The 23,016-nt window shown below is 36.2% G+C and overlaps 1 protein-coding gene across 1 annotated transcript in view; it reads right to left on the bottom strand.

Annotated features, from left to right (window-relative positions):
- The window catches only part of LOC123552973 (uncharacterized), a 63,487-nt gene extending 42,383 nt beyond the window's left edge, over nt 1–21,104 (bottom strand). Inside the window, exons 1-4 of the mRNA XM_053542263.1 lie at nt 21,004–21,104; nt 15,807–19,496; nt 9,894–10,065; nt 9–122 (exon numbers count right to left, since the gene is read on the bottom strand). Of these exons, the coding sequence (XP_053398238.1) occupies nt 9–122; nt 9,894–10,065; nt 15,807–19,481 (3,961 nt within the window). The 5' untranslated portion in view covers nt 19,482–19,496; nt 21,004–21,104. The remainder of the gene's footprint in view (nt 1–8; nt 123–9,893; nt 10,066–15,806; nt 19,497–21,003) is intronic.
- Between the last annotated feature and the right edge of the window lie 1,912 nt (nt 21,105–23,016).

Raw genomic sequence — 23,016 nt, 5'->3', positions numbered from 1 at the left:
AGATTTACCAGTAAAAGCGCCCGCCCCTACAGGCCCTCCCAGAATTGAAGAGGGGCGGATCCCTGGAACCTGACTGCCTGTACTGGATGTTGTAGAACCATTTCCTAAAGGATCAATTCCAACTGTAACAAAAGAAACAGTTGATATGAATTTCATAAAAAAACTTTCCCATGCAGAAATAAATCCTGTTGGTCAGGAAATCCTGGGAAATCTGTGAACTTCCTGCTAAATGTTCAAGAGTCAGTGCACTGTCAGAAAAAGTCGGGACTAAGGCAGACAGGAAAAGACAGGAATATCAACAAGAGCTGTCACAGAAGACAGTGTGCTCGACTATTTCAGTGCTGGAAAGTGAAATAGGACATTAATAGTATAATCTGAGGGAGCTTGAGCTATCACTGGAGTTTTTAATGTGCACGACTACAGTGGAAAATAGTTTAAGTCTAAAAATGTAATTAGTTTTGATTGAAATAAGGTGAAAGTGTATTAAAACATTAACTAAGTGTAAAAGGGACATAACTTATAGACTATTTCTGCAAGAGAAATGCACCATGTTTCATAATTTATCATGTTTCTAATTATGCGAAACATTAAAAATAAATCCATTTAGTAATAACTGAGATACAGAAAAAGGGCATCATAACCTTAACATGTTAAAAGGGGGCATAATTAAGGTATTAGACCCGTAATAGAGTACCTCCTTGTTGAAGAGTATTCAATTCCTACTATAAACCTTCTTTGACTGCAATTTTCAGGGGAGCGTAGGTTCAAGCCCCACTGGGACCAAATGTTTTTTTTTCTTATTTTCCTTTTTTCCTAGTAAGTTTTTACTTCTTTGAAGACTTATTATTGATTTATTGTACAAAAGTTGAAAATTTTCACTTGATCAGCGATTTCTTGCTGTTCAAAGTGAGTTTACCTCTGAAACAGAAGGGGAAGAGTTAGACATCTTTAAAAATACCGGCTTACATGCGGTAAAAGTTCTCTATTTTGCCTTCACTCTTTAGATAACATATTGTGGAAGAAATGTAGATACGTTTTACTTCTGCCCCAAGTTTAGTTTTAAATGAAGTGAGCAAATTCAAAACAGACCCGCAGGATTCGACCTGAATTTTTCAATGTTGGATTTCTGTCTCATTAAATCCGTTTACTTAAGCACCCTTGAAAAAACGAAATGGACAGTTTTATTTTGTGTTTTATAATTGTTTACCAATAGTTTGATGTTTCTTTTATCAAATTTAATGGTATTATGAATTCTCTGCAAACGTTTTGGATAGTGGCCATCACTTCGAAATTTGTCTCTACTTTAGCTTGAGGGTATACCATAAATTATACAAAATTTATAAAAAACGGCACGGTAAAAGTTGTTTAAAAATTGCCACACAGTGCGAAGCACGGTCAACTTTAAGAATATACCAAGCAAATGACATTTTTTAAACATTACTATTAGGGGTCCAATACCTTAAAAAATATTGGTGCCAGAGTTATGGACCTTGTGTGATATAATGTGGGTGCTGATGATGAACACTCATTGTAAGTTTGAAACAGAGATATAGTTAACGTGCATCAAAATTAACCTGAAATTGTATAATTCATGAAAAAATTGTGCAAGTGTTGGCCCTTGTGTCATATGATGTAGGTGATGAAGTTAAACAATTGCTTTAAGTTTGAATCAAAACCTTTCTTTAATAACAGAAATATAGTGAAGCTGCATAAAAATAAAATAAAAAGTAAGAAGGGGGCATACTTCATGAAAAATGTGTGTCATAGATATGCACCTTGTGTGATGATTTGGAATAACTGCTTTAAGTTTGAATCAAATCCATTTGGCATATTCAATTTTGAGACTGTTTTTGTGTTAAAACTATCAAATCATTTTTGATGATCAAAAGTTCCCTTGGCAAACCTGTGGCTGTTGACTCTTCCTGTATGGAACTGACCTTTGCACATCATGCAATTTACAAAACATGTACATATAAAGATGTTGCAGAGTGCTAAAATAAAATATTTCATACAGTATTTTGCGACACAAAGTCTGAACAGTCTATTAAGAGGCTCAGTAAGGCCATTTATCATAAAGTCTTCATTAAGTTGTAACCTTTGTGTAATACTGATCATTAAAATGAAGTTACCAGAACTGCTTCAATAACATTTTAGACCTAGATCTGTTCTGAACATAACTGAAAGACATCAAGATCAGAATCAGGATATTAAAGATGAATAAGTACAGAAAAAGTAAAAAGTTTTGTTTTTTGTTGGGTTCAACATTGCACCAACAAAATTTAGGTGATATGGCGACTTGGAGAAAGAACTTTGGGGCCCCTCCTTGCATTATTTCATCACTGGCGGGCACCTGGGTAGACCCATCGGCCTTCTGTAAGCCAGCTGGGTGGCTTCCTCACATGAAGAATTCAACACCCTGAGTGAGGCTCAAACCTATGTCCCTGGGGGGCAAGTGACTTGTCAGCAACCTTAACCATTTGACCACAGTTATTCCTTAAAAAACAAAAGAGTTTTAATTATTTATAGTATGTCTCTTCAGATTTGCAAAGTAACAGATGCTTCAAGAACTCAAAATAAAACTTGTTAAGAAGACCAAGTAAAATTCCTCCAAAGAACTGAACAAAAAGAAATCAACTACAGCTTTAGGAACAGCTTTTAAGTATTCTTTCTTGGAATTATTATGTTATTTTTATCCAATCACAATTCTGAATAAATAAGCATTACTAAAAATGATCTTTTTTGTTTGTGTTCAAAACGTCTTGCTCCAAAATATAACATTCCTGTCCTAAGGCATCCTCTTCATAAGGGTTTCGTAATCATTGCTGGGAATTCTTGACCTGTGACTTCTTGCGATACCCTGGTATTGGGATATCCTGAGATATCCTGGATGTGTGACTTCCTGAGATACCAGGTCTAGGGATATCCTAAGATATCCTGGACCTGGAAATTCCTGAGATTTGCTTGTCTTGGTATCCAGATATCCTGGTCCTGGTACTACTCAAATATCCTGGTCCTGGGATATCCTGATATCTTGGTCCAGGGATGTCTTGATATATCATGACCTGGTATTTCCTCAAATATCCTGGTCCTGGGATATCCTGATATCCTGGTCCTGTGATGTCTTGATATATCCTGAACCTGGTGTTTCCTCAAATATCCTGGTCCTGTGATATCCTGATATCTCCTGGTCCTTGGTATTTCCTCAAATATCCTGGTCCCAGGATATCTTGATATATCATGACCTGGGATTTCCTCAAATATACTGGTCCTGGGATATCCTGATCCCGGGATATCTTTATATATCCTGGACCTGGTATTTCCTCAAATATCTTGGTCCTGGGATATCCTGATATCTTGGTCCCGGGATATCTTGATATATCCTGGACCAGGGATTTCCTCAAATATCCTGGTCCTGGGATCTCCTAAGATATCCTGGTCCTGGGATTTCCTGAGATATACTGGTACATAGATATCCTGATATATCATAGACCTAGGATTTCTTTAGATATCCTGATCCTTGGATGTCTTGAGATTATAATCCAGGACCTAGGACTTCCTTTGATATCTTTTTCCTGGGATTTCCTGAGACATCCTGGTCCATGGGTATCCTGATATATCCTGGACCTAGGATTTCTTTAGATATCCAGGACCTGGGACTTCCTAAGATATCTTTGTCCTGGATATCCTGAAATATCCTGGTCCTGAGACCTCCTGAGATATCCTGGTCCTGGGATATCCTGAAATATCCTGGTCCTGTAATTTCCCGAGATACACTTGTCTTTGGTTATTCAGAGATATCCTGGTCCAAGGAAGGGATAATCCACTATCCTGGCATTATCTGTCTTTTCCAGATCTGATGTGAAAACTGCAATGTTCGTTACTTTCTCAACTTTAAACTGATTTCTGCCCGCTCCTTTAATGATATAAGAAGTCATATCAGACAATAAAACAATGTTGCCTTTCCCTTCAAGATAAACTTTCTTACCAAGTTTCATATAGATCAGGTATAAAATATAAAAGAAGGACAAAATCCATCCTGATCAATTTGACAAAGGAAGACAAAATCCTCCCTTTGATTTTGTTGTTTAATTTGCAGGGTGTGTGTGTGGATGGGGCGGTAATGATTTTGTCTGTTTTCCATAAAATATGGCGCCTGGAGTGTTAGCTGGGTTTTCTATAATTTAATTTATTCTAGTGGTCTAATTGTGGGACCTTAATGACCCAGTTTCAAACTTTGTCTAGATTTCATAAAGATAAACATTTTGACCGGGTTTAATATTAATCAGTTTGAAACTATGGCCTCTAGAGTTTAACAAAGTTTTACTATGATCTGACGTAGTGTCCTTGATTTTGATTAAAGATGACCAAGAAATACATTTCATAAAGATGAACATTTTAGCCATGTCACATACAGATCAAATACAAATATGGCCGCAGGTTTTCAAAAGACCTTTTTAAGGATTTGACCAAGTGACTCTGTTTATGACCTTCATGACCTAACATTTCAAACGTAACTAGATTTCATCAACATAAACATTATGACTATATTTCATAAGGATCAAGTAAAAGTTTTGCTATGACATGACCCAGTCACCTAGTTTATGAAACAAGATGACTCACTTTTAAATTTGGCCTAGATTCTTTAAAGACAAACATTTTGACCAGGTTTCTTATAGTTCCTGTAGAATACTAGGCCTCTGCAGTGTTAACACGGTTTTCCAAAGATCTGACTTAGAGAACTAGCCTTCGTCCTATATCAGCAAGTTTAGAACTCGACTTTACTTTCATAATGACAAAAACTCTGACAAGTTTTATATAGATCAGGTAGAAAATATGGCCTTTAGGGAGTTAAGACGATATTTCTATGATCTGACCTTGTGACCTAGTGTTTGACCCATGATAAGTATGTTTAGGTTGTCCCCTAGATTTCATAAAGATAAACATTCTAATTAGGTATTATAAAGATAAGGTAGAAAATATGAAAATATGTCCTTTACTGTAAACAGGGTCCATGATTTAACCTATAGTGACCTGGATTATAACCCAAGTTGACCCAGATTTGGAATTATAAAAGATTTTATAAAGACAAATATTCTGACCAAGCATTAAGACTAAAGCAAAACTGTGACCTCCAGAGTAAAAGGTACAACTGTTAACGATGCACCAAAGCTGATGCACCACAACAGACAACATACATATGGCTATTACAATAACTCACATTGTCCAAAGGTGAGCTAAAAAGACTGGCTATTTCATCAATTTTGCATGCAAAATTTCTGAATTCATAACTAGCGTCTCCAACAATTGCTTTTTACATGTTTACTTACTTGTAAAAGTAAAAGTAAAAGACAAAAGATTTACAACAACTGCAAACTAACTGCTGTCTACAACAGTTTTTAGCCCAGGTTAGCATAGTTTTGACAAAACGTAAGCCAGAGTTAGTGTGGAGAATCTGAAAACATCTGATGAAGTAGTTCCTGAGAAACATGCTTACATGTGAAACTTTAACCAAACAGGGGCATAACGTTAACAAAATAAAAGGTCAAGTTATGTAACTTGCCACTAGATGCCAAAGACATCTATTAGATAAAGTTTGAAAACATTTGTACCGGTAGTTTTCGAGAAACCTGCTGTCATTTGAAACTTTAATAATTAAGGGATAAGTTTGAAAAAAAGACTTGTCCTGTGAGGTCATAATGATACCGAATATGTGTGTGACATTTGAAGGCATTTGGCGTAGTAGATTTTGAGAAACTTGAAACATGCAAAACTTAAACAAAAAGTTCTTAAGTTAAAAAGGTGCATAAATTTGACAAAATAAAACGTAGAATTAATAAAGTTGTCCTGTGAGGTCATCTCATGATGCCAAATTCATGTCAGAAATTCTAAATTTCAACAAAATAAAAGCTAGAACATTTTAACTCGTCTTGTTTACATGCAGAACTCAAATCAAAATTTTATTCCACAAAAGGGTCATGATGACCCTGGATCGCTCACCTGAGTTATATGAGCTACATGTTTCAAATGTCAAAATGATGATAAAATATTAAGAAAGTCAGTAGGTCACATTCATGGTCAATGAAATTCAGTTTTACGATTTGTGTGCAAAACTGTGTATGTCATCAAAATTTCAAGTCTGTATCTTAAAAAAACAAGAAAGTAGGTCAAGGTCACAGTCAAGTGACATCATATTACTTGGGGTCATCAGGTAATTATAATTAAACAGTCTTGGAAATAGGATCAGATGATTTTTTAAGTATTTTTCCAACACAACTCACATAATAACTAAGTGACCCCAGGGCGGGGCCTCTTTTAATCCCAAGGCCATAATTTGAACAATTTTGGCAGAAGACTACTAGACAATGCATCATACCAAATATCAAAAGCCTAGGTCGTATGGTTTCAGACAAGAAGATTTATTAAAGCTTTTTCCTATACAAGTCTATATAAAACTTGGGACCCCCAGGGCAGGGCCTCTTTTCACCCAAGGGGTACAATTTGAATAATTTTGGTTGAGGACCATAAGACAATGCTACAAACCAAATATCAAAGGTCTAAGTTTTGTGGTTTCAGACAAGAAGATTTTTAAACTTTTTTTCCTATATAAGTCTACATAAAATTTGGGACGCCCGGGGCGAGACCATATTTGACCCTAGGGGATAATTTGAACAATCTTGGTAGAGGACCACTAGATAATGCTACATACCAGATATCAAAGCCCTAGGCCATGTGGTTTTGTACAAGAAGATTTTCAAAGTTTTCCCTATATAAGTCTATATAAACCATGTGACCCCCGGGGCGGGGCCATATTTGACCCTAGGGGGATAATTTGAACAATCTTGGTAGAAGAGAAAACCACTAGATGATGCTACATACCAAATATCAAAGCCCTAGGCCATGTGGTTTTGTACAAGAAGATTTTCAAAGTTTTCCCTATATAAGTCTATATAAACCATGTGACCCCCGAGGCGGGGCCATATTTGACCCTAGGGGGATAATTTGAATTAGTTTGATAGAGGACCACTAGATGATGCTACACACCAGATATCAAAGCCCTAGACCCTGTTGTTTTGGACAAGAAGATTTTTAAAGTTTTTCCTTTTGGTTGCCATGGCAACCACAGTTCTGCATGGAATTCAATTCTTTGAACAATTTTGAAAGGGGGTCACCCAAGGATCATTCCTGTGCAGTTTGGTGTAATTCCGCCAGGCGGTTTTAAAGAAGAAGATTTTTTTTAGAAATTGTCGACGGACGACGCACGACTGACGACTGACGACGCACTACGCACGACGGACGACGGACATCAAGCAGTCACAATAGCTCACCTTGTCACTTCATGACAGGTGAGCTAAAAGGGAGATAATTTTTAAAAAATAAAAGCTAGAGTTATGTAACGTGTCAGGTGAGGTCATCTGATATCATGTATGCAAATATGTGCATTTGGCCTAGTAGTGTTACGGTCCCTTACGCATAGCTTGCACGTTTAAAGCTAATCGTCAGGGAGCCGACTCTTTGGTTCAGTGATTAGAGCATTGGACTAGCTACCAAGCTGCCTTGGTTTACATCCCGCTACAGGCAGTTGGGATTTTTCGACATAAAATGCTATGCTCATTGATTTGTTATGCCTTAACCATCATAAGATTTGGGCTCATCTCGGATACAGACTTTATCTCGTGCCGAAAATGGCACTTCTATGCCAAAATGGCTTACACGTCATCATGATGAATTCTTTGAGGAGGGGAAGTGTTACGGTTGCTTATGCATAGCTTGCACTTTTAAAGTCAATCTCTGACAACTGCGTCAGCATTGATCTAGCACCCGAGCGACCCGGGTCCGAATCCCGTCATAGGCAGTTTGGATTTTACATCATAAAATGCTTTGCTCTTTGATTTGTTACAGCTAAAAGTCATAAGAGTAGTTTAAGAGACACCTATATGCTGCTTACATGCAAACGTTAGTGATAACGATGCTGACGCCGAAAGAGTGACAACAAAAGCTCTACTATTTGAAAAATTTTAGTCAAGCTAAAAATTTGATTCTACCAAACCTTTGTATTTAGGTTATTTGAACCAAGTGTTTATCTTAATTATAAATCAGCTATCAGCTGTCAGCTATCAGCTGGTCATTATTATATATATCAAAGTCTAAATACATGAACCATTCAACTATTCAATGATATCTTTAGTGATTTGTACCAACCATTGATCAAAATCATGCGAGTCTCAAATACTTGACCTTTATGAAGTTGTGAACGACCTTTGCATTATGTACACTGCTTTTAGCTTGCTGATTTTGGTGCTGTTTTATTTTGCAAATAAAATCTCTTTTTTAGTGTATCAAACTTTTCCCCAAATAACTTACAGTAAAACTAGATGCACATAAGAAACAAATAATTCAATTGTAGATAAATGTCAAAATATATAACAAGAGGGCCAAGATGGCCCTAGGTCGCTCACCTGAATAACACACTATAACAGTGTAAACATGTTTTACCTAGTGATTTCATGGAGACAAATATTCTGACCAATTTTCATTAAGACTTGACCAAAAAACGTGGTCTCTTGAGTGTAAACAAGCATTTTCTTTGATTTGACCTAGTGACCTAGTTTTTTACCCCATATGACCCAGATTCGAACTTGTCCAAGACTTCATAATAACAAACATTCTGATCACGTTTTTCGAAGATAGAATAAAAATGTGCCCCCTATAGTGTAAACAAGCTTATTCTTTGATTTGACCTGAAAACCTTGTTTTTGACACCATATGACCCAGATAAAAAATCATACGACATTTCATGCAGACTAACATTCTGACCAAGTTTCATACACATCAAATGAACAAGAGTGTTAACAAGCTTTTCCCTTGATTTGACCGGGTGACCTAGTTTCTGACACCATAGGACCCAGTTTCGAACTTTGCCTAGGAATCATCAAGATAAATATTTCGACTACGTTTCATGAAGATAGGAACATAAATGTGGCATCAAGGTTATTAACAAGCTTTTCCTTTGATTTGACAGGATGACCTAGTTTTTGACCCGAGTGACCCAGTTTCGATCCAGGTCTAGAGGTCATTAAGATAATCATTCTGTTCAAGTTTGTATCAAATGGCTGTGTAAGTGTGGCTAAAATCAAATATAAAATGTCACTTCTATCGTATTCACAAGGTAAAAATTAACAAATTTTGGCTCTTTCAGGGGTCCATCAGGGGCCGTAACTCTATAATCTATAATTTGATCTGACAGATTCATCATGGAATCCAAGATTTATTGTTGTTGATGATATGTTGCAAGTTTGTGTCAAATCAAACCATAAATGAAGTCTCTACATGGCTGCAAAAGCCAAAATAGCAAATTTTGGCCCTTTAAGGGGCCATAACTCTGAAACCCATGATGAGATCTGGCCAGTTTTCAACGGGAATTGAGATATTATGCCAATACAAGTTGTGTGAAAGTTTGATCAAAGTTGACTGCAAAGTGTGGTGTCTATCGTGTTCACAAGCCAAAAATAGCAAATTCTGGCCCTTTAAGGGGCCATCACTCTGGAACCCATGATGGGATCTGGCCAGTTTTCAAATGGAACCGAGATATTATGCCAATACAAGTTGTGTGCACGTTTGATTAAAGTTGATTGCAAAATGTTGTCTCTATCGTGTTCACAAACCAAAAATAGCACATTTTGGCCTTTAAGGGACATAACTCTAGAACTCATGATAAGATCTGGCCAGTTGTCGAAAATAACCGAGATTATTATGCCAAAACAAGTTGTGTGCAAGTTTCATTAAAATTGATTACAAAATGTGGTCTCTATCGTGTTCACAAGAATTTGGGGACGGACGAAGGGCGATCACAAAATCTCACCCTGTCACTACGTGACAGGTGAGCTAAAACATACCATTACTTCTTGCACCTGTAGCTACGTTATTTCTTCTTGGAGCTATGATAGTAGAATAGGAGTGCCCTGTCCGTCCCAGAGCTCGTTGTGTACGTGGCTGAGACAATGCCAACAAGGAACGGTCTCTACTTTCTGGATCTTCTGTTGGTTGCTGGGATATACTTTCTCCTCCCTTTGAAATATGAAGGATGAGATATGATAAAATATGAGAAATGGCCCCCTAAATAATTGGTATAAAAACTCTATAATTAAACTTTTAACCGTTTAAAACAAAAGAGAAGATCATAATCGTTAAAACTATGACTTTAAAATATTCAAAACCAAGTTATTTGTACGACTGAGACATTTAAAATACTCGAGGTCAAAGATTTTTACCATTTTCACACGCGATTTATATATTACATGCTTGCCTTTCGTTGTGTCAAGCTGACATTTTGCTGATAAAACAAGATTACTAAAATATAGTTACACTTAAACTTTCAGAAAAAAATCAGCTTGACACCAGGTCTGGCTATTGAATTTCCATTTTTTTTTTCACAATTTTTTGCCGCACTTTTCTTCGAAGGAAACAGGAAATAAATGTGCTCATCTCTAAGCAACAGAGCATCAAACAGATACGCAGAAGATCTATTTCAACATTACATAGTATGAGTATAGGTCACACTCGTGTATAAGACGCAGTGAAAAATAAATCTACAGATTTCTGGAAAAATGCTTATACTCGTGTATTGGTAATGTTAACAAAGTTGTGAAAACGACTTATTAAAATCGCGAGGTGAGATACTACTAATTTGACAGTTTCAGTGGGATTTCCAGCTGAGACAATAGAGGTATACTGATCAAAATAACTGAGAGGTTAATCAAGTGACAGATGTCAAATTGAGTATGGGATGCTATCGAAAACACAGATATTAAAAGTTATGTCCAAACTATCTCAAACTTCTCAACATCTTTTCGATCTCATCACCTTCTCAAACATCTCCTAATTATCCACTTGTGTGTTGCGGCCACTTGTAATTGCGGTTGGTTTGATGTACTTGCAAAATGTGTGAAAACACGTTGGGAAAGTTTTACACAGGTTTTGCTAAAAACTTAAGGAGGGATCGTGTTTGTATACAAATCCGTTGTATTTTCTAATTTTAGAACTGATAAGACAGTGATAAGGTGGGCAGACGCCGAACGTCCATATTTTTTGTAAACAGTGATGTTTTTCTAACGGCCTAAATTTTCTTAAAACACAAATTATATCAATAGTTTTTTAATCAATGGAAAGGTTATAAAACATGCAATTTACTAATTACTTTTAATTATTATTTCGAAATAAAATGGATTATTTATGAACGCTTAACTTACAGTGTTTTTCTAAAGGTTTTGAACATCACTACGCCGCTATTAAAATTATATGTCATTTAAAACGGTTATTTATTATAAAAAGATATTTGAATACGTAAATATAGAAATTTTAAGTATTTCAAAACTTTTTGAATTTTGAAAATCCATAAATGAGCGAAAAAGTTAAAAAATAAAAATTCAGATCTCATACACAAAAAAATGTAAAAACATTTGTCTTGCCCACCACCAGATAAACAGATGCGTGACATCACGGCGACCTGTCCTATAGAAATGCGTTGTTAAATATATTTTAATGAAAAACAGCATTTCTTAAAGCTTTTGCGGGAGCTCATCTTACACAAAATTCATTTAAGAGGCCGGGTCTCTATACCGGATTTTAGCTATGCCCGAGTCATATGTAGTTTCTCCCCTTGAATTCTCTTCAATGTAAAGGTACGCGGTGTAAACAAAGATCGATTTTCTTAATTTTTTGAGTCAGGGAAAAAATTTAGTCTTGTTCTATATACCCATGTATAGGTCGCACCGTTTCTTCCTGACCAGAATCTAGGTAAAAATGGTGCGTCTTATACTCGTACGATGATGATTTTGTTTAAGCGGCATTTAAAAACAAAAGGGTCATGATGATCCTATATTACTCACCTGTTAAACTTGGCCTTGGAATCACCAAGATAAACATTCTGAGCAAGTTTCATGAAGACAGGGTTATAAATGTGGCCTCTACAGTGTTAACAAGCTTTTCCTTTGATTTGAGTGGTGGCCCAGTTTCAGACTTGGCAAAGGAATCATCAAGATAAACATTGTTACCAAGTTTCATGAAGATAGGGTCAAATATATGGCCTCTAAAGTGTTACAAGCATTTTCTTTGATTTAAGCAGGTGACCTAGTTATTGAGCCCACATTACCCAGTTTCTAATTGGCCTAGAAATCATCAAGATGAATATAAATAATATATGTGGCCTCAAGAGTGTTAACAAGCTTTTCCTTTCATTTGGCGGGTGACCTAGTTTTTGACCCCATATGACCCAGTTTTGAACATGGCATAGGAATTATCAAGGTAAACATTCCTATAAAGTTCCATGAAGATAGGGTCATAAATGTGACCTCCACGGTGTTAACAAGCTTTTCCTATGATTTGACCTGGTGACCTAGTTTTTGACCCCACATGACCAAGTTTCGAACTTGGCGTAAAGATCATCATGATAAACATTCTATGTAAATTTGTTTCAAATCAAAACATAACTGAAACCTCTAAATGGCTGAAAGGGCCAATATAGAAAATTTTGCCCCTTTCTGGAGCAGTTACTCTAGAACCCATGGACGAATCTAGCCGGTTTTCGAAAGGAACCGAGATATTATAGTGACTTAAGTTGTGTGGAAGTGTGGTTAAACTCGAATGTAAAATGTCACTTCTATCGTGTTCACAGTGTAAAATTAACAAATTTTGGCTCTTTCAGGGGTCGTAACTCCGAAACCTATAATTGGATCTGCCGGATTCAACAAGCTTTTCCTTTCATTTGGCGGGTGACCTAGTGTTTGACCCCATATGACCCAGTTTTGACTTTGGCATAGGAATCATCAAGGTAAACATTCCTATAAAGTTCCATGAATATTGGGTCATAAATGTGGCCTCCAGGGTGTCACTTCTATCGTGTTCACAGGGTAAAATTAACAAATTTTGGCTCTTTCAGGGGCCGTAACTCCGAAACCTATAATTGGATCTGCCGGATTCAACAAGCTTTTCCTTTCATTTGGCGGGTGACCTAGTGTTTGACCCCATATGACCCAGTTTTGACTTTGGCATAGGAATCATCAAGGTAAACATTCCTATAAAGTTCCATGAATGGCAAATTTTGGGCCTTTAGGCGGCCGTAACTCTCGAATCCATAATGGGATCTGGCCAGTTTTCGGCAGCAACCAAGATATTATGCCAATACAAGTTATGTGCAAGTTTGATTAAAATTGATTGCAAAATGTGGTATCTATCGTATTCATAACCCCAAAATAGCAAATTATGGCACTTTAAGGGACCATAACGCTGGAACCCATGATGGGATCTGGCCAGTTTTCGAAAGGAACCGAGATATTATGCCAATACAAGTTGTGTTCAAGTTTGATTAAAATCAATTGCAAAGTATGATCTCTATCGTGTTCATAAGCCAAAAAATAGCAAAGTTTGGCCCTTTAAGCGGCCATAACTCTAGACCACATAATGGGATCTACCTAGTTTTCAGAAGAAACCGAAATTTTATGCCAATACAAGTTGTGTGCAAGTTTGATTAAAATCAATTGCAAATTATGGTCTCTATCGTGTTCACAAGCCAAAAATAGCAAATTATGGCACTTTAAGGGGCCATTAACTCTGAAACCCATAAAGGGATCTGGCCAATTTTCGAAAGGAACCGAGATATTATACCAATACAAGTTTTATGCAAGTGTAATTAAAATTGATAGAAAAATGTGGTATCTACCGTGTTCACAAGAAATTGTGGACAGACCACGACGGACGGACGGACGAAGGGCGATCACAAAAGCTCACCTTGTCACTAAGTGACAGGTGAGCTAAAAAAATAAAATCTGATTAGATCTTTTAATTAGAAGTTCATTGTTGTTGTTTATGTAAATGTTATAGACAAGAAAGATTACTCAAGGACAATGCAACTAGTTCTTGTAAATAGTTGATTTATGTAAGATTTGTCATTTTAGGAGGGTCAGGGGGCTCTACGAAATGGTGGCCTCTGGTGTGTTTTAGGTCTAAATTTTGGGAAAATATTATTTCTCTGCCAAAATGTAGTTTGGCGCAACTTCGATTAGTAAAGATCACTTCTCAGCCAACTGTTGAGGTATTGGAGGGGTAATACCCTCATTTCAGGGGGGTCAGGGGGCTCTCCCCCTAGAAAATTTTGAAACACAGGTACGAAATGACTCTACGTCATTTTTTGGTCTAAAATTTGATGTATGGGACGGGGTATCCCTGTCTCTTTAGGAGGGTCAGGGGGCTCTCTACCTGGACAATTTTGAAATACAGGTATGAAATGGTGGCCTCTGGTGCATTTTATGGTCTAACTTTTGAGGTCCTGGAGGGGTACGTCCTCATTTTTGAGAGGTCAGCGGGTTCTGCCCCCTTGAAAATTTTGAAATACAGGTATGAAATGCTGGACTCTAGGTCATTTATTGGTCCAAAATTTGAGTATGAGAGATTCCTGTCAAATACAGGTAAGAAATGATGGCCTCTGGTGTGTTTTGTGTCTAAATTTTGAGAAAATATCATTTCTTTGCCAAAATGTAGTTTGGCGCAACTTCAGTTAGTAAAGATCACTTCTCAGCCAACTGGGGGGCATAGGCCCCCCTCGGCCCAGCCCTGGATCCGGGCCTGGTATATAAGGTATGTCTATTTTATGATGCTCTGAAGTCTAATTGTATTCACCAGTATACCATCGGTCCTTATATTATGTAACAAAATTCATTCTACAAATAGACTAACACCATTTGTTTACATATTTCTTCTTCTTTAAATAAAAAGTAGAAATAATTGGAGTTATTTTTAAAAAGTAGGAACAGACCTAAAAAGTAGGAAAAGTAGGAAAAAGTAAGACTACTTAAAAGCCTGAAAACTGAAATACTGTTGAAAAATGGCGTGATAACGCAAAACAAAACAAATAACAATTTACCTAAAATAAATTAGTATAATCTTATGTCGATTCAATTTTCTGGCTAATAAAATGACGCGTTGTTCGATATTTTTAGATATTCTTTAAATACAAATGTATAACCTATTGTGTTTTAAAAATGATTATGTAGGGATTTTATCTTTTATTCATAAAATAAAATATTTCACACCAGAAATGACATATCAGTGATGTTAACTGAACCTGCAACCTACTCTTAATCATAAAACTTAGTACGAAGCAACAGTGTTTTAAAATTGATGAGAAAATATCTATGAACCAAAACTATATTTCAGTTTCTGTATGTTCTACTCATCAATCCAACATTTTGCTGTCTTAGTCAATGTAGAAACTGTATATTACTTTCTGCATAGATTCGTATGTTTCATTTTATATTGTAGCATTTTAATGTAAAACGGTCAAGTAAACTATGCAACATTACATAAACATATATTCAAAAGTAATTAAGTAATTGATTGAATCAGAAGTTGACAGTTCTTAAAACATCTCCGTAACTTGAGCTCGGAGTTGTTGACTTACGATTTTTTATACGTGAACATATACTACTTTAAATAAAAGACGTACAAAAACACATGTTTATAACTTGTCACAGACATACAGTAAAAGAATAATTTGACTAATGATAGAAATAATGTGTTAAATGGTTTAAACTATTTGAACTCGGGGCTAAAGATTCTAAAAAACATTTAGGCATTTTCTTCCCAAACTTTTTATTGGGAATTTTAGAAGTAAAATTGGAAAAACAAACATTTCATTGAGAACTCCGGCCCAAATCAACCCGAAAAAAGTAGTGTAAGTTCTCTAACATATTGTTCCTTTATCTGTCTGCCAAAGATTTTGGGCCTTGCTATTATTTGGCAGTATATATACTTACACTACTTGACGCCTGATCAATCTGCAAACTTCTCATGGCCTCACTGGCAGCTGCAGAACTGGAGCTTGCAGTAACTGTGGTATTAACAGAAGTAACCGTAGGCGCTGAAGTCCTTGCCTGTACTGTTGCCCCACCTTCACTGTCCCCAGAAGTTATTGATATGTTAACAGACTCTTGTCCACTGTTTTCATGGAAGGGACAATTTGGAGACTGCCTTCTGTGCTCAGCATTAACATCATCAAACATTTCCCAGCTAGAGTGACGAGCATCACAAAGGTAACATCTTGTGGTTGTGGGTCCTGTATGGTCATGGTAGAATCCATTTCTTGCAAGAGCTAAAGCATTTCCATTGCCAGTGTAATTGCGGAAGGTTTCCAGTCTGAGCCATTCATACTGCATACGCTCTCGAGTTGTAGGAGGTGGACCATTGTTAAATCTATCAAAGTATGACCCTAATCCAAACACAAATTGAAAATGGTGGTCTAAGTGTATTTCTCGAGCAACAGATTTTGCAACTCTTCTCCCTTCGTTTGCAATATAATATTTCAGACATTTTCTAAGCTTTTTTGTAACAGATTTCCTTATAACAATCCGTAAATTTCTTCTTCTTTCCTTTGCTGACCTCCTTTGACACAGCCTTTTTCTCAGGTCATTACCACAGTTATTTGTGTTTGATTCTAGGTAAGACTCTAGAAGCCAGTTTGTATAAGATGTATTAATACCTACTTTAAATAGTAAAGATTTGTTAGATATGGTTGAAGAGCCAAGTCCGGAGTCTACTGTAGTTTGAGACAATTCTTGTCTGGACTTCAATTCTTCTTTATCCTTGTAACTTTTACCTGTACATGAATGCCTCAACTTTGCCCTTGTACTTTTTTGCAAAAAACATTTCTTTTTTGACTTTGAGGAACATAAAAAATAGGCTGGTTCCAGTGACCGAATATCAGGCTTTGGAGCATGTTTATAGTGTTTCTTTTTCTTTCGCCTATGCGGTGCTATCTTCCCTTCTCTTGTACTACTTTTCTTCTTACAAAATCTCCTCTCACCATTTTGCACACTTATTTCTGGATAAACACTCTTGCTAAAGTCATAGCTCTCCTCAGTAATGTCAGCATCACCCAGTTGCTCCTTAAAGTTAGGAAGATTTTCATCTAAACGTAAAGTTTTAGAAACAGGCATATTGTAGTCATCAGTAATAGACTGTGACTCTGGCTTAGATTTTTTTCCTGGGTCCTCTTCAGGAACGTATCTTAAAATCAAACACTTATTATTCCAACTTTTTTCAACATACACCTCTGAAGAGACTTTAGCACACATACGTCCTAATAGCTCCGTATGTGAATTTGTCCTCACTTCATTTTCAGCATAACATACAGATAGTGAATAAAATCTCCTGTGAGAAATATCATCGTTAAACTGTAAATTACATGCAACATCATGTTTGCAGTATTCTGGCAAGATTTCTAAACTTTGAGTTTTTCTCAAGTTTGTTTCATACAAGATATTGGAATCTGTAATTTTTTCGTCTTCGTTAGAATGTACTACCAGAATGCTACTATCAGCCAGACTATTACTAGCATCAACAATTTTCTTCTTTCCACAACTCTTTGTATCTGCATGACAAACTGCACATCCAGCACTGTTCTTTACAAAATACTTCTGCACTAAAGAACAAGTCTTATCACCAGTGTCTGCAGATGATAAAGTGCAATGTAAAGGATCTGACACACCAAGAACATCCAGATCAATACTTGAATCTGTACTTTCTAACAGCAGTCGCCTTCTTTTGTTACCAATTTGAATGAATTGTTCACTCAAAAATGATAAGTTTCTTTTCCTGTTTCTTGCTTTATTTGAATTTGTACTTTTCTCAAAGCAAGCAACATCTGTGTCTCTAACCTCAACTTGAACACCAAGTTTCAAACCAGAATTTTTAATTCCGTCACTTCTCTTCTTCTTTGTAAGCTTCATAAGATGTTGTGTCACTGGTATTTGTTTATCTCGAATCGTGCTGTTTGCCAGGCTTTTGAAATGATCATGTTTGATTATTTCATTACCATCCCCCTCTTTCTCCTCTTCCTCATTGTTTTGATTTATTTCAACATAACTTTCTTCTTCATTTTCAACTGCTTCCTGCCTACAAAAATTGTAAATTTTTCTAGAATTTTGTAATTCTGTCCATTCATTAAGTCCATTTTCACATATTTCCATGGCAGCTTCATGTGACTCATTGTCTTCACCTTCCCCTTTGACTTCTTGTCTGTTTTCATACTTTTGACTTGAATTTGAGTAATTACAGTTTTCAGCTTCATTTAATGAATCTGTCACATATGACTTGTCAGTTTTTATTTCAGTTAACTCTGCCTCAGTCTTCTGATGAAAATTGTCAAAACAATCTGGATTAGATTCCTTTTTACTTACATCTGAAGTAATAAAATCTTCTGTGAGCTGCCTGACAGTACCCGATGAGATGGTGTTCCAAGGATATCCTGTTGGAACTGTTGACTCAGAACTACTTTCACCCTCTGAATCTGCCAAATTTTTGAGCTGCTGTCCTAATCCTTTAGCTTCAGTCTCATCTCTATTATATGAAGGCTGCGGTAACTTAAGAATAGTCATTTCTTCTTGACCTTCGGTTTCTACATTTAAAACAGATTTTAAGCCTGTTTCTTCATCAGAAGCATTCGTAAATATAGATGTAGACGTGCAAAGTCCTGAACACTGTTTCCCTTTAATATCTTCCCTACCTTTAATTCCATATTTTCTTTCTTGTTTTCCACATATGAATCCATCACAATTATTTTCTGTGACCACAGCACAATACTTAGATTTATTATTGTTTGAAGTATCATTATCTTTATTTTCTATTGTTAACAATGTTCTATTCTCTGTTTTGGTATGACCTTGTTTCACTAATGCTTTGCCATTAGGATTTGAATAACTGACACTTTGTGAATCTCTTGGATCACGACTATGAGCTCCTCTCCTTTTAGCTAATTGCTGAACTTGCAGAACATCTTCTTGATTCTTAAACATATCCCTCGCATCCTCTGATCTAACACAATATGTTTTCACATTCGAATTTGAACAATCTTTAAATCTTTGAGCATTTTCCTTCTTTGACTTTATTGTTGCACATGTGTTTGTGGTCCTATTCAAGTGTGTATCTTGTAAGGTAGATGAATGCATAGCAGTGGGACAAGTTGAACAAGAAGCATATGGTCTTTGGTTAGCATTCCCAACTGATGACTCATTTTTGTATTCATTACCAGTTTCTGGATCAATATGTCTAGTATGTCTATGATTATCAAAAGGTATGTCATTCACAAAATGTAAAGAGGGATCAGTAGTATTCAACTCTTCTATTACTGATTCTTGTACTGGTTCTTTAAAACTGTCTGTTCTGGAGTGGAGTCCACATAAATACTTTCTTATGTTCTTACCAATCGTAATCTTTTGCGCAAAGGTTTTTAATTTGCGTTTTATACCAGCACTTGACTTTTTAGGATGGCAATTTTGTGCAGTAAAATCAGCCTCTGATCGTTTCGATACTGATTCTGTGCCATATTTTGCACATCCGCATGAGTAATAATTAATGTTTAATATGTATTCTTTCATAGTCCCTATATGAAGTCGGCCCTTAGTAAACTCACAGCTGGTTTCAGTTTCTGCCATCTTCAGTATGTCACGCTGCAGAAGAAAAAAAAACACATTTCAAAATAAATCTGACAGCCTAGATTAAGAAATGGCAATGCAATTGGGGAAGGGGTTGGGCAATATTTATTTATATTTTTTGTCATGTAAGTGTTACTTTGACCTTGAAGCTAAAGGACTGTGTCTTGCACATGGCACATTATATCTTAGTGCCAAGTAATATTGAAATCTTGATGGAAGAAGACACAAAACAGACCGTGTTAATCTTTAACCTCCAGTGTGATCTTGACCTTTCAGCTTTGGTCGTAATTGTTGCACATGACACGAAAACTAATTTTGGTGAACATTTGTGTCAACTAACATTAAAATCCTAGTGCAGAACCGTTTGTTACCCCGCTCAAATAACAACTGAGAAATATCGCCACATATACCAAACTATTTCTTGGTCTAACACGAAAACAATAAACATGTATCTCTTCTTGGGACCGCGACTGGATCCGATCATAACCTCATCAATGAAGTGTTGATATTATTAAATGATGTCTCAAGAAATCAACAGAAATGCTTATCAAAACAAATAACATGTCAGGAAACAAACTAATGTGGTAATTTAGATAATTATATTGACATTTTTTGAGAAAACAATTGAAGTTAATCCATTTTACCAGTTAAATTTGTACCCCTCCTACCTAATTTACAATATATATTTTCATGTCGCTACTACCGCTTGATATTCATTACTTTCGACTATTCTTATCGAGTTGAATTTGAAATATGATTACTGGATTACTGGTATTTCTGAATGTAACAAGGTGTATTTACAATCTGGGAAATAACCAAAGTCTACTATAAGAAAGTACCTAGGATATCAGAAATGTCCTGAAAATTCAGTAAAAGCAATTTTCTATACTAAAAGATAATAAGATTATGTATAAAGCATATGTATAATGTTTAGCGATTCAAACATAATCAGGTTAAAAACGAATCAACAAATAGACCTATAGGTTTAATAGAAATTATTGTAAATGTTCATAAAGTGTCTGTTTTACCGGAGTCTAGCACGTGTAACACTAAGATAATCCACCAATGCATATCAGGGGTGTAAAAACTTTCACACTACTCGCCCTGCAGTACTAGAGGCAGTAAAATCTACTCGCCCTTAGTGAACAGTCGCTCGCCCTAATAAAATTGCAGAATACCTATTGTTCCTATAGCCGCCTAAGTAAGCAAATGTAAGCTCGGACGGACACACGCGCGACAGACACAGCGTAATCACAATAGCTCACCATGAGCACTTCATGCTCAGGTGAGTTAAAACTAGCAATGCCCCATGATGGCCATTTTTGAGCGAATCAGAATAACTTTAATTGGGAAGAGGGTCATCCAAGGAACAATGCTATGAAATTATCTTAAAAGTCAGGTTAGCGGTTTGAGACGAGATTTTCACAATTTTCCATGTAGCCATATAAGGAAAACTAGCCCCACTCCCTGGCATCATTTATTTTATTGAAACAAAATGATTTGAAGGGATAGAATGTCTTACTTTTTGATAAGGATACCCTCCTGCTTCAATTACACGAGACTTGAGACATGGCGACGGTGAATTACTTTTCCTTTGTGCATGATGACACTATGTTTAAATCTGAAATAAAAATCAGAGCAACAGATATAGTTCAAGAGTGAATTGAGTATTACTCCATCATTATGGTTTGAATACTGAACTAAGTATTATAAAACAAGTTACATGTACCTCATGATTTTTACTTTATTGTCTATCAATTCATTTCAGTGGGAGCTATTTATTTTTTATGCTTTCACCAGGGACGAAACTGTAGAAAAATGAAATAAACAGAATGATTCAAACCATTTAATATTAGCTATATTAGCAGGAGCCACCTTTCCGCGAATATCAGTATATGCGAACAGGATTTTCCTTACAACAAACCTAAAATTTTGTATCCAGTTTCACTTTCTTTGGCCATAAATACCAATATGCGCACTAGTCCTTTATTTAGCATGTGACTGAATTGTCGTATCTGCGTACTTGTTACGGTCTTCAACTAAATACATAGTGTAATACTCATGTGAAACTTAATTCAGTATGAATAATGATAAATACATCATAATTTAATATCTGTGCATATCTTTGAAATCAACAATCAGCACTGTACCATTTCAATATATAAAACTACCTGTCAAACAAACAATTTACAAGGAGGAGAATGTACAGCGGTATGCTGTAAGGATTTAGTGAGTTATCGCTATACCAACAAGGGCTGTCAAAGGAGACAGCGCGCTTGACTATTTTGGTGCTTGATAGTGAAATTGGGCACATCTGAGGAAGATTGCCTTAATTCTGTGTCAACAGTATCAGGTAATAACAGCTCTATAAAGTGTAACAAAACATATAAATAAGTATAAAAGAGACATAATTCATGGAAACTTCCTGCAAGAGTAATGCATCATGTGTCATATCATGTGACTAATAATAAGTTTGAATCAAATCTGTTTAGTAACTAGAAGATGAGATGCTTTTGTAGAAAAGCGCATGTCTCCCCAAATGCATAGTAGTAATAAGCAAGAAGTTAATAGGGGACAGGAGCAAAAGCCCAAGATACACCGATGGTTGGCTGCAATAGGGATCATCTACTCAGCATGTCCAATCATCCCAAGAAGTTTCAACATTTTTGGCCTAGTGGTTCTCAAGTTATAAATTTAAAAAACAGTTTTCCATGTTCAGGCCCCTGTGACCTTGACCTTTGCTAAAGTGACCACAAAGTAAATAGGGGTCGTTTACTCTGTAAGTTCTATCATCCTTTGAAGTTTTAAGGTTTTGGGTTAAATGGTTCTCAAGTTATTGATCGTAAATGGTTTTCCAATTTCTGGCCCCTGTGACCTTGAACTTTCATCAAGTGATCAAAAATCAATTGGGGTCATCTACTCTATATTTCCAATAATCCTATGAAGTTTCAACATTCTGGGTCTAGTGGTTCTCAAGTTATTGATCAGAAACGGTTTTCCATGTTCAGGTCATAACCTTGACCTTTAATGAAGTGACCCCAAAAACAATAGGGGTCATCTACTCTGTAAGTCCTATCACCCTAATAATTTTGAAGGTTCTGGGTCAAATGGTTCTCAATTTATTGATCGGAAATGGATTTCCATGTTCTTGCCCCTGTGACCTTGACCTTTAATAGAGAAACCCCAAAATTAATAAGGGTCATCTACTTTGAATGGCCAATCATCCTAGGAAGCTTCAATATTCTGGGTCAACTGGTTCTCAAGTTATTGATCGGAAATGGTATTCCATGTTCAGGCCCCTGTGACCTTGACTTTTGACTGAGTGACCACAAAACAATAGGGGTCATCTACTCCATAAGCCCTACCAACCTATGAAGTATGAAGATTCTAGGTCAAATGGTTCTCCAGTATTTGATCGGTAATGAAGTGTGATGTATGGACAAAATGACAGGGTAAAACAGTATGTCTCCCCCAGTTGGGGGAGATATAGTACCTGAGATAGACCAAAAGTGTATTACAGCTTGAACCTGAAAGT

This window comes from Mercenaria mercenaria, chromosome 4 (genome assembly GCF_021730395.1).
Source record: "Mercenaria mercenaria strain notata chromosome 4, MADL_Memer_1, whole genome shotgun sequence".
Classification (NCBI taxonomy): Eukaryota; Metazoa; Mollusca; class Bivalvia; order Venerida; family Veneridae; genus Mercenaria; species Mercenaria mercenaria.
The sequence above is the reverse complement of the archived record's forward strand: the minus strand, read 5'-3'. Positions and strand labels throughout refer to the sequence as shown.